General features: G+C 38.7%; 2 protein-coding genes across 4 annotated transcripts in view; one reads left to right on the top strand and one right to left on the bottom strand.

Annotated features, from left to right (window-relative positions):
* PRKG1 (protein kinase cGMP-dependent 1) overlaps nt 1–25,300 on the top strand; it is a 1,319,131-nt gene that overhangs the window by 638,899 nt on the left and 654,932 nt on the right. Inside the window, exons 1-2 of one of the 3 annotated variants that reach the window (XM_035266233.3) lie at nt 14,482–14,536; nt 15,052–15,167. The exons of 1 other annotated variant lie outside the window; for it this stretch is intronic. The gene's annotated coding sequence lies outside the window, so the exon portion shown is untranslated. Of the gene's footprint in view, nt 1–14,222; nt 14,422–14,481; nt 14,537–15,051; nt 15,168–25,300 lie in introns of those variants that run through there. One more of the 3 variants, XM_017963432.4, reaches the window with a different exon arrangement.
* Nucleotides 11,811–14,149, bottom strand: CSTF2T (cleavage stimulation factor subunit 2 tau variant). The gene has a single exon (XM_009009916.5). The coding sequence runs from the start codon at nt 14,078–14,080 to the stop codon at nt 12,257–12,259; it is 1,824 nt and encodes a 607-aa protein (XP_009008164.2). The 5' UTR covers nt 14,081–14,149; the 3' UTR covers nt 11,811–12,256.

The following is a 25,300-nucleotide window of genomic DNA, read 5'->3' as shown; positions in this document are numbered from 1 at the left end:
ATCGGTTTCACAATCCTGCTTGGCTGGCATAGGCTGAGTCACTAACCAGCACATCAGTCCCCTTCCTTGTGAGTAATCCTTGGTAAATGAAAGAATGGGCAAGAGATGCAGAAAAGCCTTTTTTCTTCTGCCCAGAATAATCCAGCTTGATTATTACTCAGGATGAGTACTTTGGGGCCATTTTATTTTATTTTATTTTTTTAAGTTTTGTTTTAGGTTCGGGGTACATGTGTAGGTTTGTTATACAGGTAAACTGTGCCATGAGGTTCTGGTGTACAGTTAATTTTGTCACCCAGGTTATAAGCATAGTACCCGAAAGGCATTTTTTTCTGATCCTCTCCCTGTTCACTCCCATCAAGTAGGCCCCAGTGTCTGTTGTTCTCTTCCTAGTATGCATGTGTTCTCATTGGGCACCACTTATAAGTGAGGATATGCAATTTTTGGTATTCTGTTCCTGTGTTAGTTTGCGTAGGATAACGGAGCTTTGGCCATTTTAAAAGAAGGTGATCGCTGATCAAATTTCAACTAGTTTGCATGTCTCAATACAGGCACTAACTGGGGGAAACATTTCTAAAAACATGTTTATCTGAAAATTATGACAGTGAAATCCCCAACAATCAAAGATCCTGTAAGCCATCTTCCTGCCAATTCACAAAACATTCTAATTAAGCAATTTGCTCCCCTTCCTCCTCCATGGACAAACAAAGCCCCAGATTAGGACTGGAATGCAAGTAGTCTGAATACATATGGAAAGGAAAGATTTTTAAGATCCCAGTTCATCTTTACAGCCTCTTTTTTTGTTGTTGTTGAGAGGAAGGCTAGAGCACAGTGGTGCGATCTTGGCTCACTGCAACCATTCAAGGGATTCTCCTGCCTCAGTCTCCCAAGTAGCTGGTACAGCAGGCACCTATCACCACACCTAGCTAATTTTTTTGTATTTTTAGTAGAGACAGCGTTTCACCATGTTGGCCAGGCTGGTCTCAAACTCCTAATCCCAAGTGATTTGCCCACATCAGCCTCCTAAGTGCTGGGATTACAGGCATGAGCTACCACAACCAGCCATCTTTACAACCTTTTACGGTTTGGTGTCACCACTTGAAAGGCCTTGATTTGAATTTAAATTGTTGTTTGCTAGAAATATTTTGAGTTCAGTCATTTAAGGCCAATGAAAACTTTCAAGAAAAAGATTAACTTGCTTAATTTGCAAATGTTGATTTGGTTAATTTGTACTCTTAATTATGATTAGGTTCAAAGACAAGGTTAAAGGCACAAATTGCAGTATAGATTTTTGCTACCATTTCCAACACATCTACTGAAAATGAAGTAACAGAACAAACACTGGGCTGATCCTTTGAATTGTTCTTGTTATATTGGTCCTTTCTTTTTGGTACTTTAGAATACTTAGATGAGGTTTGGAAAATTGTTAGCAGTGGAATTCTGTTGAGGGTTTATTCGCACTGAATCTTAAGCGTGCTGATTTTACAGCTTCAAAATTTCTTCTAGAAATCTTTTTTTTTTTTTTTTGAGAGGAAGGCTAGAGTGCAGTGATGCGATCTTGGCTAGTCTAGGTAAGTTGTGTGAAATGTTAGTCAATATTTCTGGGTTATAGGAAAAGACATTTACAAAAGAAAATGGAGTAACCTGATGTTAGCATTCCTATCTGGATTGTTTATCTTACCAGGAAAATAATGAGACTTGTGGGATTAGAGAACAATTTAGGTTTTATGAGAGAATTTTTTGATGAATGGTGGCATTCATTCCAGAGAGTGACAGTTTGGCTGAAACAATTTTTGGCGTGCCATGTTTCTGGTGATTATATATAATAAATGTAAATGTTTCCAGCAATTCAATATAAATTGTTCTCCTTATCTAAGGAAAAAAACAGTTACTCATATGGACAAAATTCATTCAGGCATCTTCCCCAAGGAACAGTAATTTCAACTGTGGTGTCAGGTTTCCCATTAGATCCAATGTTCACTCAATATCTGTGAAGGAACAGGAGTTTTGTTTGTCTGCTTGCCTGTCCAACGCGGCATCTCATAGTTGGGCTATATTCTATTCTTCTCAGATTGGTTAGGGATTTTTGCCAGTTTTTGTTTTTATCTGCTGTTGGGAACCAGCCCAACCCCATTCCTGAGTGCCCTTAGTCCCGGTGGTGACGAGGGATTGAGAAAAGGAAATAAAGACAGAGACACAAGAGTAGAATGTACAGCTTAGGTCCAGGGGACCAATGCAAGCGTGGGAACTGCGTTGGCCCTGAGCTCTGGGTTCCAAACACTTTTATTATGTGCATAATCTTATTGATCTTATGGGTGTGGAAGGGGAGGGTGAAGGGGCAGGTAAAAGCTGGAGGGAGAGCACTTGAGATCCTTCTAAGACATGCTAAACTAGTGCTCTGAGTTTACCACCCATTGTTATCAGGGTGTGGCTGCATCAGAAGTATAGCGGATTAGGAGCCAAGGGGTTTGACCACACCCAGTGCATCAAAGGGCTTTTATCTCCTGAGCATTGAGGACATAGAGTCATTAAAATCACTCCACATTCTGAGAATCTAGGCAAAGCCTGAGGTGCTGTATGATCTCTGCCCTGCAAGGCTTTTCTCCTTGCCAGCTCCCATCTGCAAAAATCCTCGTGGATCTTGTGAGCAGAGGTTACCTCCCTTCTCAGAGATCTTTGCATAAGCCCTCTTCAGGAGGCCCTCATGCAGACTCCATGTTGAGAAGGCATTTGTGGGACCGGAGCAGTATTCCCTCCTCTGAAACCCCCACTAGGTGTTCCCTGGTGTTACTGTGCTTTCGGATGATCTTTACCTTAGGCCTCCTGTTGCTGCTTGATTTCTAATTAACTGCACCAATAACATAGTTTAGTTTGTTGTATAAACTTCAGTGTACTATAAGCCAATCAAGCTTATAATTTTTAAGCTAGAATTAACATAGGTCTCCCCCTGGCCATCTTGACCCACAATGTGCAACAATGGAAGGGCAGCCATTTATGTAAATTGAAAATCCCTTCTATTTGTCATAATATTAATTTTATGGTGCCTTTATTTGTCATCATTGTTTTTATTTTATTGTAGGATTAGTTTAAAGCAGTGCTTCTCAAACACTTATTTGCACGTGGATCTTTGGGGAGGAGCTTATTAAAATGCAGGTTTTGATTCAGCAGGTCTGGGTGGGCCCCCAGATTCTGTATTTCTACTAGGCTCCCAGGTGATGCCGGTACTGCTGGTCCAAGGAGCACACTTTAATTAGCAAGAGATTAAGGTATATTCTGTTCTCCTCAGCATATTAAGATCACAAGGAGAGGGGAGGAGGAGGACTGGAATGGTGGCTGAGCAGGTTGGTGTCTTTCCCGGGTAATCCCATGGAGATGGAAGGGAGACAACTATGGCCACACCAAGCCTCAGATAAAATTTCCTCAAGGATTTTTCTTCCACTGCCTGAAAAATTTCTGTGAAGAAATTGAAGCGTTGACATGCTTTATCTAAAATTGCCAGTAACAATCTTTTTTTTTTTTTTTAAGTGAAACAAGGATTTGGATTTACAAAGTGTCAGAGTACATAATTCTAGATTTTAAAGAATTTTAAGGTATTTAAAAAATTATCTTGCCTGCACACTATTTAACAATGATATATTTTTAGCCCCTCACTTTTATAAAATCCTGTAGAAACAGTCAACATAGTTTTCATAGAAATAGCTTTTTCACACTCATGCTAATTTCAACCTATCAATCTATATAAAACAAAAAATAGTACAATTGGCATAAACTGGCTTACCATCTGATATGGTTTGGCTGTGTCCCCACTCAAATCTCATCTTCTAGCTCCCATAATTCCCATGTGTTATGGGAGGGAGCCAGTGGGAAATAATGGAATCAAAGGGGTGGGTCTTTCCATTGCTGTTTTCCTGATAGTGAATGGGTTTCATGAGATCTGATGGTTGTAAAAACAGGAGTCTCCCTGCAAAAGCTCTCTCTTTGCCTACTGCCATCCATGTAAGATGTGACTTGCCCCTCCTTGCCTTCTGCCATGCTTGTCAGGCTTCCCCAACCACGTGGAACTGTGAGTTCTCCATTAAACCTCTTTCCTTTGTAAATTGCTCAGTCTCAGGTATGTCTTTATCAGCAGTGTGAAAATGAACTAATACACCATCAAACACAGTTGACATGATAAATCTATCATCTATCTATCTATCTATGAAACCATTCAAGTTAGTTTTCATAGAAATAACTTCATTTTTGCAATCATATTTCATACACACATCTATATCTATATCTATGACTATGCCTACATGCATATTTATATGTTACAGTAATAGATAAAACTAGCACAGATTTGTTTTGAAACAAACACAATTGACATGATAAATATAATGTGAGCATAATGAAGAGCAACTCATTCATGACAGTCATCAAGTTTGGTGGGTGCATAGAACAACCATTATGGTTTGCAAAGGGGTTGGAGAATACTGATTAATCTCATACAATGTGTAAGTGGTGCTCAGGTAAGAGAACTACTCTTAACAAACAAACAAGAAAGACAGTAAGATTATGAGAGGGAATTGGAAGACCATTTAAATTTACATTTGCTTTGTCTATGTTTCCCAGGAGTCCAGGAAAAGCGTCTCTGAGTAAGTGACATACTATGTAAGCCAAGACCTGAGTAAAAAGAATCCAGTAGCCATTCAAAGCCCTGGGGTAAGAGTGGGTGATGAGAGAGAGAAACCCCAAGTACAGAGATGAAAATCAGTTTGGCAAATTCAAGTAAATAAAGCTAGGCCCAAAATATTTGTGGAAGTGAGTAAGTTGCCTATGGTAGCATGCGATGTTGGTATACTTAGGGCTTGCTATAAAGAAATACCTGGTAATTTATAAAGAAAAGAGGTTTAACTGGCTCATGGGTCTGCAGGCTTACAGGAAGTCTGATGCTGGTAACGACTCGGCTTCTGGGCAGGCCTTGGGAAGCTTAGAATCATCACAAAGGGAAAGGGGCAGCAGGAACAGGGCCAATACAGGAGCAAGAGAGCAGAGGGGGAGGTGCTGCACACTTTTAAATGACCAGATTACATGAGAGCTCACTCACTATATACTATGGGAGATGGTGCTAAACCATTCATGAGAAATCCAACCCCATGATCTAATCTTCTCTCACCAGGCCTCACCTCCACCACTGGGGATTATGTTTCAATATGAGATTTGGGTGGGGACACAAATCCAAACTATATAAGGGCCATATAGGACACACGAGGATTTTGAAATTTATTCTAAGAGCTATGTAAGTCATGAGAGATTTTAAAAAGGAAAATATGTGATCTGGTTAAGGGCTTTTGTTTTGTTTAAATCACTGTGGCTGTTATATGAAAGTTACATATAATGGGTCATTTTCTAAAATCTACATAAGTAGATTCCTAACTTGGTATAGGTGGCTTCATATTCATTCCAGGCAACAAAGTGAGATAGTAGAGAATCAGAGAATCAGAGGTTGACACATACATTAATAACAGATAAATTAAAGAATTCCATGATGTATACTATTCATATCTTCATTCTAGAGCTGTAACATTTAATATTTATATTCCATGATGTATACTATTCATATCCATGATGTATACTATTCTATGATGTATACTATTCATATCTTCATTCTAGAGCTGTTAACATTTAATATTTATATATATGAATAATATATATACATTTTATAAATTTTTTTTAACTGAAAAAGATAACACTGCTATTTTGGGTTAATATTTATTGAAAATGCAAATGTTTATGGGATAAATTTACTGATTGGCTTAGTAACCTAGGATATTCCTTTGCTCAGTATACCTCACCAAAATCTAAAAATAAAAAATGCATCAAGATTTTTTTGTTTGCCCTGGGTTTTCCTTTTGTTGCTGGTTGGTGTTGATAAATATATGTGCTGAACCAGCTATTCTTTTTTTCCTTTTTTTTTTTTTTTTGAGATAAGGTCTTGCTCTGTCATCTAGGCTGGAGTGCAGTGGCAAGATCCTCGCTCACTGCAACTTCCACCTCCTGGGTTGAAGTGATCCTCCCACTTCAACATCTTGAGTAGCTGGGACTACAGAGACATGCCACCTTGGCCAGCTAAGTTTTGTATATTTTGTAGAGATGGGGTTTCACCGTATTGCTCATGCTGGTCTCAAACTCCCGGATACAAGCAATCCTCCAGCCTTGGCCTCGCAAATAGCTGGGATTGCAGACATGAGATACCCTGTCCAGCCTTGAACAAATTTTTCTATGTCACATTTGTCAAATTAGACACTGATATTGATCAAATCTAATAATTGTGTTTTTATACAGAAGAAAAGCAGGAGTTGTAAGTTTGAAGGATAGGAAGAGGTTGGGCTTGTGGCCGAACTGGAGAATGTAAGCTGTATCTACAAGCATTTAAGTTCAAACTTTTCAAGAAAATTTGTTAAATAAAACCAATTTCAGGTTTCTTGTCCAAAGGAATTTAAAACTTTTAGAGAACTAAAGTTCAATAACATTGACAATGATTCTAGAAGAACAATGTAATTTCTCTGATGCTTAAAATAGATGAGGATCTTTTCCTCTCATGATTGATAAGCACAAAAAGATGATATCATTTTAGATCTAGGTTTAACCAAAGATATGAAATATATTGTGTTAATAGTTAATGGTTATAATAACTCTCCTATACAAGGTTTGTGTCTGACAGTGTTGTTAGTCCTGCTTTATGTCACTATATTGATTTAATACAAGAACAAGAGTGATATTTCGGATATGGAGTATGGTTTTATAAATGTTAAGGCACCAAGCAAGCACTATATTGGCATTTTTCTTTTAAATCACATTATGAACTCAATGATACATTTTTCAATATTGGCACATATTTTAAGTGTTATTAAGGTGAACCTTTAAGATTCACTTAAAGAATGTGTACATCGGGCTGAGTGCGGGAGCTGACACCTGTAATTCCAGCACTTTGGGAGGCTGAGGTGGACAGATCACGATATCAGGAGTTCAAGACCAGCCTGACCAACATGGTGAAACCCCATCTCTACTAAAAATACAAAACTTAGCCAGGTGTGGTGGTATGCACCTGTAATCCCAGCTACTCAGGAGGCTAAGGCAGGAGAATCACTTTAAACAGGAGGCAGAGGTTGCAGTGAGCTGAGATCGTGCTGCTACACTCCAGGCTGGGTGACAGAGTGAGACTCCATCTGATAAAGAAAAAAAAAAAAAAAGAATGTATATGTCACCACACTCAGCTAATTTTTTACATTTGTTGTAGAGAAAGGATCTCCCCATGTTGCCCAGGTTGGTCTCAAACTCCTGAACTCAAGCAATCCTTCCGCCTCAACCTCCCAAAGTGCTGGGATTGCTGGCATGAGCCACTACGTCTGGCCACCAGATATAATTTTTTAAATGACTAAACTTGTAACTTATATGAAATTAATTTCAAATGTCTGCAGATATTATATGTACTCAATCATACAAAATTCATTATGACTGAGAATGTTGTGTATTTTTTGTAATTAGTTGTCTACTTTTTTATTTTTTACCTTTAAAACCTATGATTAAAAGACAGTTACCTAGTTTGGGATTCTAAACCAACTCTTGGTTATAAAGAGTTGTTATTAAATGCAGGCACTGTGGCTCACACCTGTATTCCCACCACTTTGGGAGGCCAAGGTGGGCGGATCATTTGAGATCAGGAGTTCGAGATCAGCCTGGCCAACATGGTGAAACCCTGTCTCTATTATAAATACAAAAATTAGCCAGGCATGGTAGCACATGCCTGTGATTGCAGCTACTTGGGAGGCGGAGGCAGGAGAATCACTTGAACTCAGGAGGCAGATGAGCTGAGATCATGCCACTGCACTCCAGCCTGGGTGACAAAGTGAGACACTGTCTGAAAACAAAACAAAACAGAGTTGTTATTAACCAGGACACTATGCTCCTTTTTTTAGGTAAATATTTGGGTGCTTTTTTTGCAGTATTTAATAAGCACCAGGTTTGTTATTTTTAACGATGCTACCTCAAGGGTCACTTATTCTTGGTTTTGTTTTGTTTTTTTGAGATAGTCTCACTCTGTTGCCTAGGCTGGAGTGCAGTGGCACAATCTTGACTCACTCGAACCTCCACCTCCCAGGTTCAAGTGGTTCTTGTGCCTCAGCCTCCCAAGTAGTTGGGATTATAGGCACCTGTCAACATGCCCGGATAATTTTTGTATTTTTAATAGAGGTGGGGTTTCACCATGTTGGCCAGGCTTGTCTCGAACTCCTGACCTCAAGTGATTTGCCTGCCTCAGCCTCCCAAAGTGCTGGGATTACAGGTGTGAGCCACCACGCCCGGCTCCCAGGTGTCACTTTTGACACAGTTCATGCCTTCAAATGACATGCTATATATTGTAGAATAATATCAAGAAGAAATTGATAGTTCATATTTTATGAGTAAGGTAATTGGTAATACAAGTATTTGGGAAGGTTAATTTTCAACCAAAGGAGTACTTTTGTTTCAGGGTGCATAAAAACAAATGAAAATATTTAAAGATCTGGCTCAGTTAACATCTGAAATAAATAAATAAATAAGCACATTGTATAATATGCCAATATCATGTAATACCCCTATTAATGTTATTTAATATTAAATTTATATTATGGATACTTTCAATATTTTAATAATATCCTTAATATGAATTAGTTCTTAACCAGAGCATTCTTGATAAGAGACTGATGAAAAAAAGCAAGTTTCAACCAGGAAAGTTCCTCTAGAGATTAGCTGATAAAAAGCAGTGAGAGACTGACATTATTTTGTAAGAAGACTGTCAGATGTAACTGATAATTCAGTTTCTCTGCCACAGTAGGGTGTTGCACTTAATTACCCTTAGACCTCATCAGACCTAAGAGAAAGGCCTGACACACTACGGGAAATTACATTCTGTGTGCTTAGCTAATGTCCCATCACAGCATAGAAAAACAAGAAGCTTTGCAAGCTGTGATTAAGGGTTTTCTTTTTTAAATGCTTTTCTACCATTAGAATTCTGAAAAGTGTAGTTGAAAAGCCAAACATAATCTCACTTAGATTAGCCTACCCTGTCTGAGATTCACATTGGTTTCTATCTTTTCGAATACTCCAAAATCCTCAGAAGTCAGCAGATGTTAAAATGTATTTTTGGTATTAATCATCAGTAATATGAGGGGAAGAGCTAATAGGCAGGCACTGATTAAAGTTGATCATTTCATAATCCCAAGAAATATGTACTGCCCAAGAGGATAAGCCTTAAAGAAGCATTAGCAAATCACTGTTTCACCCCATCATCTTCAACTATTATGATGAATTGGTGATTTTATTTTAGTCTACCCATCTTAGGGAAAATTCAGGATGTGAGGGGTTATAACCAATGATTGTGTAGTAAAACACATAAGAGTCTCATTGTGGCAATATTACTTGCATTATTCTTTACTATCAAATGAAATAAGGCTCTATGCTTTCTACATAAATACTGGAACATTCAATCAATCAGAAGTGATGAGAATCTATTTCTTTAGCTTTCACTGAGTAAAGGTGATTGTTTTTAATAACCTATATCTAATTGGTTTTTTATATGCCAATAGTTGTTATAGCTCATTTGTTCTGTGTTGAATCTAAACTCTTATGAGGGCAGCATATGTGCTCTTAATGGGATTTTTTTCCCCCTAATAACTCTGATAAAATGTTTTGTCATTTTCCCATCTGTGAATATAGGAATGAGATAGACTGTCCCTGTGTTCAGTTTGTGGTCTATTAGAAGTGGGAATGGGTAGTAGCAGGTAAAAGTAAACAGTGCACTTCAATATAACTAATGCTGTCAGTAATGAAGATAACTACAAGGTGCTATTGGAATACAGAAGAGTTCTCTCTAGGCAACATAAACTTAATATCTGAGCAACACCAAGGTGTTGCTAATAACCATCACAAAATAGCACGTCTTTAGAGTTACTTTAACTATCAAAGTATATAGACAACGGCTCTAAGAAAGTTCCATCCATTCTTGCAATTTCATTAGTTCTGCCTTTTTCATTAAAAACAAAAGGTAATCAGTACTCATGTATATCCAGAATGGAAGACTTCTGTATAATGTAGTCATTAAAAATAAACATATCAGATACTAATGTCAGCCTTAATTATCCATTACTTTTATTTTGTCTGCATTAAGATTTGACTAGAATAAAGACTGTAACATTTAATAATTTTGTTAGAGCCTTCAGTGAAAGCACTGGGATAAAGCAATTTCAAAGTGATCAAGCCAACTCTGTGAATTAGTATTAACCATAATTATCACACGTGTAAAAGTGAGTTATCCTCTCCAATGGGGAAGCATATAAGAAACATGGGAAAAAGAGAAAATGAAAAAAGAAAAGGAAACATGGGAAAGTAGTAGTATGAACAACAGAGTAAAACAGGTAGAAAACAACAGCATAGGGATGAAAACCTTGTGAATAAAGAATTACTAATGCAAATGTAAAAATTCTGCAAAGGAAGATAATTTCTACATTTTTAACTCTGTATTAAATATTTTTTCATCTGTAACTAGGTATTGGTTTTTCTTCTCCAGAGTAAGATCACCTGATATTTGATAATTTATGCTTCTATTAATTATTACTTGTTTTATGATACAAATGTTTGTGTTCACATCCTCAAGGCTTAGAAATAAAGTGGTAGTAGTGCAATGTGATAAGTCCCATCTTCCAGCCATTTTTGAATGTCTCATTGGTATGTATATTAGGACTAAATGGCTGTATTACTTACAAAAAGTAAAATGAACAGTAAGTCGACTGAGTATTCAGGCTATGTAAAAACTACCTACCTGGGCCTTGATTATTCTGATATGATTAATATTAGAAAAGTAGGCTGCATGTAGTGGCTCATGCCTGTAGTCCCAGCACTTTGGGAGGCCGAGGTGGGTGGATTACCTGAGGTCAGGAGTTCAGGACGACATGTTGAAACCCCATCTCTACTAAAAAAATACAAAAATTATCTGGAAGTGGTGGCGGTCTCCTGTAATACCAGATACTCAAGAGGCTGAGGCAGGAGAATTGCTTGAATCTAGGAGGTGGAGGTTGCAGTGAGCTGAGATCCCCGCCATTGCATGTCAGCCTGGACAACAAGAACAAATTTCCCATCTCAAAAAAGAAAAAAAAAAAAAAAAACGAAAAGTAGATTATGAAATAAGAAAACTGAAAGGCATGTTAAATGCTGTTTGGTCTTAAGGTTTTTAAATCCTGTCTGGTTGAGCAAATGGACACCTTCTGTACATGAAAGCCAGACAGATACCAAGAAGCTGAGAGCTTTACTTAATGAATGAAACCTTCCACTAGTTATGAAAAGTAAAATACCATGTATAACTCATCGAGCTTAACTGGTCTCTAGACACTGATTTTTGGGAAGGATGTGAGAGAATTACTGACTCAGATTTAGGGTTGAAAGACTATTGAGAAACAGGAAGGTATTGAAAGATTATTAGGTTCCATCAGAGCAGTCTTAAGTAACCTTGTTGATTTTAGAATTGTCAGAGCAAAATCATCATGTTCAGATGCTGGAGGCCTGGCAGAACCTTGCTGGTCTCCGAAGGATGTGATAAATGAAGCAACATTAAACCAGGTACAGTTCTTAATTTTTCAGGTAACATAACTTTAGAAAAAAACAATTCTAATACAAGTTTAAACTTACCCTATTAACGCTAATGTTTCAAAAATAATTCTAAAGCACTAAGACTATGTTTAACCTATTGCCTCCAAAATAAGATTTTGCATTTTAAATGGTTTACCAAGAAATATATCTTAAACTTTTGAGGTAAACGTCTTTATTTTGTTACACAACCAAAAATCTTAAAACTATCTTAGTACATTAACGTTTTAACAGGTCAACTTTTAGTCTTTAAGAGCAGTTTTCACAAAATTTTACTCCACATTAAAAAAATGTAGTTAACATATTGTGGACACTTTAATATTGCTGCTTATTCTTTCTAATCTTATTTGGCATAGTATCATCATGTTCAGTTATTTTACAGTAACTCAAAGTGAACAGACTCCCCTCCTCCCCCCACCCTCAATTAAAAATAGAAAGAAAAACAGAAAGAAATAAAAAGAACATCAACAACAACAAAAGATTAGGTTCTAGGAGGAGGGAAAACCTAATCAAACTGTCAGGATGCAGAAGTCAGCTTTTTGCACCCATTCTCAATGCTACAGAATAAACTTTCAGACTACAGCCAAGTACTTTCTAAAACCTTTCAAGAAGCTCCAGTAGATTTCTGGATTTGCTCCTTTAAAATCAAGATACTCTGCCTTTGCTCAGGGGGCAGCATGGCAATCTGATCTGCAGTCAATTGAAGAACCTGCATGATCAAAGCTGCCTTTTCCTGATCCTGTGGAGTGACCTGGCTCTGCCCAGGGCTAAAACTGCTAGGCTGGCTTCCACCTTGCTTGCTTGCCCCCTGTATGCCTGCTCCTTGTATTCCCACTCCTTGTATGCCTGCCCCCTGCATCCCTCCTGCTTGTATGCCTGCTCCCTGCATGCCTGTTCCCTGAATACCAGCTCCAGGATTTGCCACCCCTGAAATGCCTGGGACCTGTCTGGGTCCCTGAGGGCCACCTGCCCCTATATTAATGGGACCAGGACCCTGAATTCCAGCAGTCATAGGGCCTCTTGAACTGGGGACAGGGCCCCTCATCTCCAATCCTCTTGCATCCATGCCTCTTGCTTCCATCCCTCTGGTTTCCATCGCACAGGTCTCCATTCCTCTCCTCTCCATCACACGCGTCTCTAAGACCTCAGTTTCCATGGCGCGAGTCTCCATCGCTCGAGAGTCTCTATTACCTCTGCCATCCATGGGTAGACCCCTTTGATCTATCATGGGGCCTCTGGGCTCTCCAATTAGCAGTCTGGGATCTCCCAATGGCGCTCCCCTCATCTCATGGGAGGAAGGGCCACGGGTGTCATGACCAGAAACATGATGCATGGGGGGACCCTGATGGGGTGGGCCCAGATAACCTCTGGGCTCCACTTCTCCAGTGACTGAAAGCAAAGTCCCTCCACGTGGGTCATTTGGAGCATCTCCTAACAGTCCTCGAGGAGGCAGGCCACCAGGAGTCATGGGTCCACGAGGTATAGGAGCTCTAGGATCTGACATCTGCACTTGTCCTCGCTCTAAAGGCACTGGGCCAACCCCTGGCATTCCAACTTGGGGCTGCATTGCTCCTCCAGGAGTTAAGGAACCAGGACCAGGTCCGGGAACTGCAGCTGGTATTGGCCCCGGAGCTGGAATTCCACCCTGGATAGGAGTCTGCATCAGAGGAGGAATGTCCTTCACAGGTCTTCTAGCCAAATGCTGAGGCTGAGGGGCTGGAGGATTCTGCTGGTTCAGCAGAACATTAGGACCTGGGCAGAGCCCAGGGCCAGGGCCAGGACCAGGGCCAGAGCCAGAGACAGACACAGCCTGAGATTTGCCCGGGATCAGTGGTGTGACATGTATCTTCCGATGCAGAATTTTCAGAGCAATCTCTGGATCCATGATTCTCATCACTACCTGTGCCTGCAACAGGGCATAAGCCAGTTGCGGATTTTGAAGTAACATGTTTCGAGCCTCCTGGTGGCTGTTTTGGACACAGAGCTTCATCTGCTTCATGAGCTCAAACATTTGCTCTGGGGGGAGACTGGCTACTGCTCTGGTAATCGATTCAGGGGCATCTTCTGGATCGATGGGATCCCCATAGGGTGAGTCAATAATGGGCGCTGCAGGCCCGAGGCTCTTTAACTCCTCCTTATTCTTTTCACTGGCAGCATTGTCCACCCGAAGCGCTCTCCCACTGAACTCCCGCCCATTGAGGTTCCGCATGGCACTAAGCGCGGTCTCCTGGTCTTGGTATTCGCAGAAGCCATAGCCCTTGGGTTTTCCCGTCTCTCTATCGTATACCAGCCGGAAACTGACAACAGAACCAACCTCCGAGAAAATGTCCTTTAACTGCTCCTCAGTTGCCTCATACGGAATGTTTCCCACGAACACTGAACGCAGTGATCGATCCATTGCCGGGTCTCTCACCGCCAAACTCGACATGATTCCGGTTGTGCGCACAGCCGATAGCGGATTCTTCGAGGTGTCTGTCCTCTTGCGATCGGCACTTCCGCTGAGCAACGGAAGCGGCTCTCAATATCCGGGCAGAAACCTTACTAATTCGCTTGAATCGTTCCGCTTGCCTGTGGAACCTGCATCCCACTAACAACTAATGCTTTCCGTCCCTGATTCTTCGTGGTTCTGTCAGCTTTTTGTCACAGGAGTCGCAAGATTCCTTTCCCATTTCATTTTAGGCCGACTTTCTGTGGAGTCCTAACAGCCCCACTACGACAGGCTTGGTACGAGATGACCACAGTAAAGATGGCCACATAGACTTCACCAAGGTAACTGGGAAGGGACGCCTCCCTTGACGTCAAAAGCGGTTTTGTTTCCGTTCCACCGGCGGGAAACCGCCAACCGAAAGCTGATTTAAGGCGCCGTGTTTTTCGCTCTGACCAAGTATTTTCATATGGCCGTTTATTATAGTATAGTTAAGCTATATTTAAAATTACATTCCAGACCGAGGCAAAAGTGTAGTTGTTTTAAGGCAAATTTGAGATTTGCCCCTTAAAGTAAAACAGTATTATCTCCTTTTTAAAACAACAACGTTTTTGGAAATTAACTGCCAAGAATTATAAACCGAAGCGTGTGCCGGCTGGGCCCCGCTCCCACTCTGTTGCTTCCTGTAACTGCTGTTAATGGATGAGGGGCAGATCCTTCTAGGTTTTTCCTGAGCACAGGGGCAGTTCCTAATATTACGATTTTGTTCCTTAATAGTATTAACTGATTTAAATATTATTGGTGATTAAATAAGTGATTAGTTATAAGCATTTTATGGCTTCATAGTATGGAATAATGAAATATACTTTATTATTCCTATATTGATTGGTTCTAATTTTTATTATATGATGCAGTGAGTCCACCACTTCTATGAAAGGGTAAACAAATAGTGGGTGTTTCTCTTCTGCTGTTAGTTTTGCAGGGTTTACCCCCACCTTAATTCAAAGATAGAACTGAAGCTCGGAGAGGGCTAGATCAGTTGCCCAAGAACAAGCAGTCGGTAAGAGGCAAAGCCAGGATTCTAGCCCAGGTTGGTCTCACATAGCTCCAGATCTACGCTGTCTCCTTACATGTATTGAATATTTGAAATGCAGCTAGTATGATTGGGGAATTTAAATTTCTAAATGAAATTTTAAATTTAAATTCCTCAATCCTAAATTTTAAATTTAAATTTCTTAAAATTAAAATTTTTAAATTTCAAATGAAATTTTTAAATTTCATTTTTTATTAATTTAAATATAAAAACTAATGTTCAGTAGGCTATTGGAAAACTTTTTTAGTATTTGGAACAACTTGAGTGTAGAATCTGTTTTTGTAATAATTGTGTTCTAAATAAAAATTATTTCACAGAACACTAAGACAAAAAATAAAAATAAAGTATTTCCAGTCAAAATTTAACACTACGGTTGAGGTATGCCATGCATATAAAATACATGAACGATTTTAATAAATACAAAAAAAGTCAAAATAGCTCATCAATTTTATATTGTTTTAAAATTGAAATGTAGTGTTTTTAATGGATTAAAAAATTATTTTGAAATTAATGTTATTTTACTTTTTAAAATGTGGCTATTAGAAAATTTTAAATTATATGTATAGATTGCGTTATACATCTGTGGACTGGACTGCTCCAAGCCTGTGCTTTAAAACATAATTATTTTATTCTGAAATATAATATGCCTTTTAAGTGGATTATGAAACTTCTAAGTTTCAGCAAAAAAATGGTATATGTATCTGCAGTATCCTGGTCCAATGAATATATTTGAAATGAGTATGATGGTTTAGCTGTAAATAAAACATCCATTTACCTTCAAGTTTTTGAAACAATTCTAGACTTAGCTGTTCCCCCAAGACACATGACAGTTTATATTTGCAAGTGATAAGGTGTATTTGTATCACCTAATAAGATTTTCCTGCTTTATCAAAGAAACAATAGCCACCTGCTCGTAATGTTTCCCCAGCGTGATTCTTTCACTGGGGACAAAAGTGGAGGAGTTAAGGATAGTATCATTTCAAAAAACTAAAGACAAATTTATTTTTCTTCCTTCTACACCATCACTTTACAAAGAGAAGCGAACCTTTTTCTTTTTTTTTTTGAAAGAAACAGAAAGAAAAAGGGGGAGAGAGAACAGGAGTCTTGCTCTATTGCCCAGGCTGAAATGCAATCTAAAAATAGGTATTAAAATCCTCTTTTATGCTGATAGTTGTGCTTAACAGTGGAGACAGGAAGGAATAAGGGAAGAAAATAACAACCAACCAATATTTCATTTAAGTCTGTAAAATGCTATGCAAATGCTGAAGAGTGATTTACTTCCAATTATGTAGTCACTTTCAAAATAGGTGTAATGTGATACTGAGCAAAATGTATGTTCTGTGGACCTGGGGTGTAGAATTCTGTAAATATTCACTGAGTTTACTTGTTCCAGGTCTGAGTTCAAATCATAGATGTCCCTGTTAATTTTCTATCTCATTGATGTCCCTGTTAATTTTCTATCTCATTGATCTGTCAAATATTAACAATGTGGTGTCAAAGTCTCCCCCTAATATTGTGTGGGAGTCCAAGTCTCTTTATAAGTCATTAAGAGCTTGTCTTATGTGTCTGGGTGTTCCTATATTGGGTGCATATATATTTATGATCACTGACTCCTGTTGTTGCATTGATCCTTTTACCATTATGTAATGTCCTTCTTTCTTTTAGTCTTTGTTACTATTAAAGTCTATTTTGTCAGAGACGAAAGTTACAACTCCTATTTTTTTTTTTTGCTTTCCATTTGATTGGCAAGGCTTCCACCAACCCTTTGTTTTGAGTCTTGGTGTGTCCTTGCTTATGAGATGGATCTGGATACAGCATACCGCTGGGTTTTGACTTTTTATTCAATTTGCCTGTCTGTGTTTTTGATTGGGGCATTTAATTCATTTAAATTTAGGATTCATATTGATATTTGTGAGTTTAATATTGTCGTTTAATGCTAGCTGACTATTTTGCCCATTAGTTGATATAGAGTCTTCATTATGGAGATACTCTACCTTTTGGTAAGTTTTTGGGATGACTGATACTGGTTGTTCCTCTCTGTGTTTAGTGCTTCTTTGAGAAGCTCTTGTAAGGCATGCCTGGTGGTGATGAAATCTCTGAGTTCTTGCTTGTTCGTGAAAAATTTTATTTTTCCTTCATTTATGAAGCTTAATTTGACTGGATGTGAGATTCTGGGTTGAAAAATCTTTTTTTTTTTTTGAGGATATTGAATATTGACCCCCACTCTCTTCTAGTTTGTAGGGTTTCAGCTGAGAGATCTGCTGTGAGTCTGATAGGCTTCCCTTTATGCGTAACCTTACCTTACTCCCTAGCTGCCCTTAGAATTTTCTCCTTTATTTCAACCCTGGTGAATCTAGCGATTATGTGTCTTGGGGTTGCTCTACTTGAGGAATATCTTTGTGGTGTTCTCTGTATTACCTGGAGTTGAGTATTGTTCTGCCTTACTAGTTTAGGAAAGTTTTCCTGAATAATATCCTGAAGAATATTTTCCAGCTTGGATTCATTCTCTTCATGACATTCAGGTACACCTATCAAACGTAAATTAGGTCTTTTCACATAGTCCCATATTTCTTGGAGACTTTGCTCATTCCTTTTTACTCTTTCTTCTCTAATCTTCTCGTTTCATTTCACTAAGTTGGTCTTTGACCTCTGATATCCTTTCTTCTGCCTGATCAATTCAACTGTTAAAACCTGTGCATACTTTGTGGTGTTCTCGTATTGTATTCGTCAGTTCCATTAATTCACTTATATTCCTCTCTAGATTGTCTATTCTTGTTAGGATTTCATCAAACCTTTTTTCAAGGTTCTTAGTTTCTTTACATTGGGCTAGACCATGTTCTTTTAACTCACAGAAGTTTCTTATTATCCACTTTCTGAATCCTAATTCTGTTATTGGAACACACTCGTTCTCCATCAGGCCTTGTTTCCTTGTTGATGAGGAACTGTGAGCCCTGTAGAGGGAGAGGCATTCTGATTTTGGGTATTCTCAGCCTTTTTAGGCTGGTTTCTTCCCATCATTGTAAATTTATCCACCTGTGGTCTTTGTAATTACCGACTTTCAAATTAGGTCTCTGAGTGGACATCCAACTTGTTGATTCAGTGCTGGAATCTGAGCAACCCACTGCAGCTAAAACAGCAGCATTAAGATTAGTGGTGCTTTTCTGTCCGGGAATCTCTGGTCTGGCTTTCTTCTTGAGTCTCTTTTTCAATCGGCTACTCTGCCTTCCTGGAGCTCCAAACATTGACCAAAAGGGGAGCTAGTCCCGTTTACGCTGCACCAAGAACCGCCGCACCGGGGCACTGGCCACAAGAGTTCCACTGGCGACCCATGGGGCTCCTCTGCTGGGAATCTCCTGGTCCTTGAGCAACAAAAATTCGTCTGAAAGTGTGGCATCCTCTTGTTTTCTGCACTTTCACTGGGATCTACAATCCTGAGCTGCTAATAATCAGTCATCTTGGATCTCTCTCTCCCCGGGAAGCCAAGCTTTTTGTTAAAACATACCCTGTCAAGGGTAACTTACAAGTTGAATATGTGTGTAATTGTATGTGTATAAAATGTAGTAATCATGAAGATAGTAATGGGGTATTATAATATATTGCAAAATTCATAGAAGATTGCACAGCTTGACAGTTTCTTTACAACTGATACTCTCTAAACCAGTGGTCCTCACATCTATCAGAACCACCTTGAGCCGCAGCTTGAGTCAGATTCTGCTTTAGCGGATCTGGAAAATTTGCTTTTCTAATAAGTTCTCAGGTGCTGCTGCTGCTGCTGCTGGTTTGGAGATCCTTAAGAATCATTGGTCCTTGGGATTTGAAATAGATTTTCTCATTTACATTAGGCCACACTAAATTTAGTACTCTGTTAAAAGGTTTGAGACAAAGGTTTTAAAAAATTATAATTTTTGTGCTGTTCTAGTACATACTGATCAGCTGCTGAAGTTACCCTGTACTCTGAAGACTGGGCAAACAGAGTAGCTGAAGGACTGTGGGGACAAACAGGAAGGGGAAGTTATGACTACAGAGTGTGCTTTAGTCACAGGCTTTCTGTGTTCTCTTTAGTCCCACTACTCCAAACTAGAAGAATGATTTGTCATGCTCACTTCATACAGGACCAGTGTGACCCAGCATGTAATTCCATGCCCAGAACACATAAACTAATACTTACTGTTAACTGAATGGCCCCAAATCAAGAGCTCTGAGAAACCTAGGTATATTTCCTGGTACCAGTATATATTTTTTATAGATTTAACTTGGAAGAACATCCATTTTTATATTGCTTTTTTATTTTCATAAAGTTTAAATTTTAGATATTTATAGCTTGGCATACACTCTGAAGAAAAGGATACATGGTATGTTGTATGCTCAAATATTGATTCTTTCAGTAGACTAATACCACATATATTAAGACTGATTTCAGACAAATACACAAGAGGATGTATGGCCAAATGGAAGCTGTCCTTTAATCACTTTCAGAAACTACAAACTTAATCCATTGTTCAAAATTATATATATATACACATTTTGACACAGGGTTTCACTCCTGTCAGCCAGGCTGGAGTGCAATGGTGCAGTCTTGGCTCACTTCAACCTCCGCCTCCTGGGCTCAAAGATTCTAAAGAATCCTGGACTTAAGCGATTCTTTTGCCTTAGCTTCCCGAATGGCTGGGACTACTGGTGTGTGCCACTGTGCATGGCTAAATTTTTGTATATTTTGTAGAGACGGGGTTTCACCATGTTGGCCAGGCTGGTCTCAGACTCAAGGAATCTGCTGGCCGTGGCCTCCCAAAGATTTAGCATTATAGGCATGAGTCACTGCACCTGCCCTCAGACTGATTTTTAAACTTCTACCCTGAAATTGCTTCAGGCCTTCGTTTATAAGTCATACTAGAAAATCAGTACATTAACTGAAAAATATACCTTTTTTTTTTTTTTTTTTAACAAAGAACAGGATTATGTAACGAAATCACTCAACTTCCTGACCAGATTTGGCAAAATATCATGCTTAGCTAATACCAAATATTAAACTTAACATCAGAATATAAAAATTCTATAAACTTTGAGGGAATTAAAAAAAAGATTCACTATAGAGTGTAGGAAAAAAAGAAATGATTCACTATAGATTAAGTAGACAAATTCCAAAGACAGGAACTAAAAATATTTTGAGTAATGACAGGCATTTTTGAAGTAATTGTATGGGTCCTTCAATGAATAGCTCAAATAAACTCCTCCACAAAGCTTTCTCTCACCTTTCTACCCTTTCCTCTAGATTAGAAGTAATTTTGTTTTTCCTTGGATATAGACTACTCCTTATACCTTGATATAAACTATTCCTTATACCTTGTACCTTTCTGATTATAGTTATTCCTTTACCTTTCAGTGAAATTGTGATTTTCCTTCTAAACTACAAAATCATTATATATCCCCCTTTATCACTTAACAAAGTGCCTCAAATTTATTATTTCATTCCATCGATATTTATTCTAAGCACTGACAATACAGCATTGAAAAAGATAGTCCACCAGAACAGAAGGTTTCTAAATGTGGTCCCTGGTTTAGTGGCATCAGCATCACCTGGAAACATCTTAGGAATTCAAAGTTTGGGGCCCTACTCCAAATCTATTGCATTAGAAACCAGAAATCTTTTAACAAGTTTTCCAGGTAATTCTAATGCAAGGTCAATTTTGAGAACCACTAGATTGTAAGAATGCAATCATAGTTGCCAGGGCCTGTGAGTCATGACTGTAATCCTGGCACTTTGGGAGGCAGAGGCAAGTGGATCACTTGGTCAGGAGTTCGAGATCGGCCTGGTCAACGTGGTAAAACCCCGTCTCTACTAAAAATACAAAAAATTACCTGGTGTGGTGGTACAGTCTTGTAATCTTAGTTATTTTGGGGCTGTGATGGGAGGATCGCCTGAACCCAGGATGTGGATGTTGCAATGATAATGGTAATTTAGTGCCTTTCACTCAGATACTTTTCTCTGAGTTCCCACCTCTGGTCTTGAAACAGTCGTATGAAGGACATAGAACTGTTTCCTGATTTTAACAATGAAGAAACTCAGAGAGCTATTACATAGAACTTTACCTAACAGTAGGCTCACTCAAAATACAGATACTTTATAAAGGCAAACGCTGAGAACTTAGTAGGGAGAAGGCTCTTTGATAAATGCTTTATGCAATATAATATTTTATTCTTTCTGCAACCTTTTGAAGAGAGGCAGTTATATGTTCCTCAATTTATAGGTAAAGAACAGAGGCACAGAGAAGTTAACTAGTGTGCAGAATGAGGATTTGAACATACACCATTGGACTTAAGAAATTAAGCTCATATATCATTGTTCTATTAAATGAGTTGCCTAAGGATTCATAGCTAGTCAGTTGCAAAACAACAACCAGAAAGCAGGTCTCTTGAGTTTAAACCTCATATTTCACAAGTAGAACAATAATCACAAGTTATTGATGCCTGGGCACTGCCTCCCTTGGCTTTTTTTCCTGATTGTCTGAGTGTAACTAATTGCAGTTTTGACATCACAATTAGTGCTGTGATAACAGATGGACTATGAGGTATAAAGATTGAAGCAATTGAGAAAATGTTTCCTTTTTCAATTTGCAGGACTATAGTTAAACTTCACATAAGGGTTTTTATAAAGCAGCCAGTTAGATAGCAATGCATGCATTTTTTCATATAATGAAAGAGACCATATTAGTTTGGTATATAACGTTGTTCCCAAAATGTTTAATGGGTTTAATATGAAACAATGTGCAGAAAAATAAAAAACAAGTTTCATTTACTCAAACTCCTAACCTCAAATGATCCACCTGCCTCGGCCTCCCAAAGTGCTGGGAGTGAGCCACCATGCCTGGCCCCAAATTTCATTTGCTTAAACACAGGATGAATCACTGTTATTGGCAAGTGAAGATTACATGAATTTTGGGCTGCTGGGAGTCTGCCATTTCTGGACTTGAGGTTGAACAGAACCAAATGTTCTCCCTGGAAGGATTGTGAAGTCCAGCGCCATTTTTTTATTTTAAGTAGATAAAGAAAATGACACCCAGGGAAGGAAAGGAATTAGGGACCAGGCTCGAATGTCCAGTTACTGATCTAGCTTGTAAAAGGATTTAGATATTCAGGTTTTTCTTATCCAAACTATGTTCTCACCACTTAGGAGAGGCAGTAGAGTGAAGGAATTAAGAACACAGAGATTTTCATGTCAGAGTGACTTGAATTGACTACCTAGTTCAACAAGTAATTGTGTGGTCTTGCACAAATTACTTCACCTCTCTGTGGTTCCATTTCCACATCTTTTAAGGTGAGAATAATGCCACCTGTATTGGATCGTTGTATGGAATACACGATATACTTATATTTTTATTATTCCTTACGTTGTATGGTAATTATTAATCGGCGTTTGTTATATAGTCATAGTAGATGAAGTAGCATCTTATGTGGAAAGAAACACAAGTTTTAGTCTAATGCTATTTATTTTGGGGAATATAATTTTATTATTGAAGGGCTTTGTGCTAATAGTCTGTTGTCAGATTATATTACTTTTAAATTGTACAACCTTGAGTACCACAGCCATTTTAGCTTATGGTAGATTTGCAGTTGAAATGGATAATTTTTAGGCTTGATCTCATAGAATACTTCAATGAGAATTTTACTGATCATCTTGGCGCACATTAGGTTCTTGTACTAAACCATGAAATGCACTCTTCAGATATTTAGTTGGCTAGAATTCCACTTGTCCATTTTTATTAAAAGGGCCTGCCTGAACTTTGACTGTGGAGGGTATAGGCTTATTTAACATCACATTGTTCTGCCACACAGATACCTATTTGAGTGCATAGTCCTGTTCAGGATGATATTAGGCCTACCACTTTTAAGTGTGCACTGGCAGACGTAGGCCATTTATTCAAACATAGGAAAGCATAACTAATTGGACAAGAAGCAGAGCTACCTTATTCGTGCTTCAGGCTGTCACCCGAAGGAACACAGAAGTGTCCTCATAAACTGTGGAAAAGTACAAGCCCTGTAACTAGGTCTGAATAAAGACACCCTTTTTAAGTGGAACAAGGCATGAATCTTTTTTTTTCCTGTGACCAGAACAATACAATACCCCACTTCAGAGAAATGTCTAAATTGCCACTCACTTCAGAAATTTGACTAGTATATCTCTTCTGAGGCTCGGTTGGTCTGAGAATGTGCATATATTTGTACCAAGTTATAGGAAAGAGGCCTTTCTGAAACATTTGATTCCAGGCTCAGACTGTTGAAAACAACAAAAATCAGTTTAACAGAATGTATTTTAGATTCATTATCACAGCTGAATGATCCTTGAAAAACATTACTTCAAGAAGGCCAGTTTAAATTTGCCTTCCAACTCTAGATCCTTGAGTTAGAAATTAGATAGAAAACCTAAAATCTAATGTTTATAGGAATGTAGTAGCTACTGCTTTTTGGTACAAGTACAGAAGCCAGTTCCAACCAAGGTAAGCAAAGGAGGTGGTGGTTATTTTAATGACATTCTGTTATCTCTCAGAGCCCACAGAAATTAGTCTGCTAGGCTGTTGTATTAGAATACCACAGACTTAAACAACAGTTTCTTTTCTTTCTTTTTTTTTTCTGAGACAAAGTCTCACTCTGTCACTCTGCTGGAATGCAGTGGTGTGATCTTGGCCCACTGCAACCTCCACCTCCCAGGTTCAAGCAATTCTCCTACCTCAGTCTCCCAAGTAGCTGGGACTATAGGCACCTATCACCATGCCCAGCTAATTTTTTATTTTTAGTAGCGATGAAGTTTCACCAACGCCAGGCTGATCTCAAACTCCTGATCTCAGGTGATCTACCTGCCTCGGTCTTCCAAAGTGTTTGGATTACAGGCGTCAGCCACTGTGCCTGGCCAGAAGTTTATTTTCTTACAGTCCTACATGCTGAAAGTTCAAAGTCAAGGTGCCAGCAGGTTTGGTTTCTCCTGATCCTCTCTCCTTGGCTTGCAAATGGCTGCCTCCTCACAGTGTCCTCATGTTACTGCTGTGTGCATTCACCTCTAGTGTCTCTTCCTTTTCCTGTAAGGACACCCATTGTATTAGATTAGGATCCTACACATATGACCTCATTTAATTATAGTTATTTATTTAAAGATGCTGTCTCTAAATACAGTCACATTGGGGGCTAGGGCTTCAACATATGAATTCTGAGGGACATAGTTGACTCATAGAAGCAGTAATGCAGTAAACTCTAGGAAAAGAAAAAATGGGTAATTGTATGGCTTTCATCATACTCTATTCCCGTTCTCTTTCTGTCTCTCTCAAAATCTTTGTCTCTCCACCCACTTCCTTGCTCCCTCTTCTCTGCTTCTCTTTGTACATTTATGGTGGTTCTCCTCTGTTGAAGGATCAGATCTCTGATTTCTCTCTCTAGTTCGTTGTCATTCCAGTTTTTTGGAACTGGAAATCTGAAGACCCAGTTTTATTCTGATGTGTATCTGTGATTCAATTCAGTGTGGTAAAGAGGTTGGGGCCAGAGTGATAGACCATTTTACCAGTCTACACAGGGGCCCAGCCGTCAGCTGGAGCAAGAGGACCCTGCAGACCTTTGCCGTGTCAGTTGTTAACCTCTTTTATTTTCCAGGTCATGGAGAGGTCAGGACAGGAGACTGACTTAAGGGGCTTGGGGGAGGATCTATCATCATTTAGCCATACTGGTTACTGCTGAATACCTATCCTGGTTGACCATGAATTCCAAAAATACTTTGGTAACCTACTCTTGTGAGGGAGGGGAGCAATTAAAAGGGCTGTTTTGAGCTAGGTAGCCATTTCCAATGGACATTCCGACAGAGAAAGTTTATCCACAACTTTCCTCTAAGTCATTCTCTCCATCTCTGCAAAACATAAAACATTATTTCCAAGAATAGATCATTTTCTTAGAAATGTTTAAATGTGAACTTCCAGATTAAAAAATGGTCTAATATAAAACAGTAAAGGAATGTTCAGCCACTAATTCACAGTCTTTAGAAAGTTCACATCATATATAATGCATGATTTTCTTGAAGGTGTATACAGTATACATTAAAAAATATCAAACTCTTCCATCCTTCATATAAAAATACTGACAATTTTTCTTGACAG

Source organism: Callithrix jacchus, chromosome 12, assembly GCF_049354715.1.
Source record: "Callithrix jacchus isolate 240 chromosome 12, calJac240_pri, whole genome shotgun sequence".
In the NCBI taxonomy this organism is placed as follows: domain Eukaryota; kingdom Metazoa; phylum Chordata; class Mammalia; order Primates; family Cebidae; genus Callithrix; species Callithrix jacchus.
Note: the sequence above shows the minus strand (reverse complement) of the source record. Positions and strands in the feature narration are given on the sequence as shown.

Bases quoted from the DNA above. Each gene is read 5' to 3' on its own strand.
- CSTF2T (XM_009009916.5), bottom strand. From the start codon at position 14,080: ATGTCGAGTTTGGCGGTGAGAGACCCGGCAATGGATCGATCACTGCGT.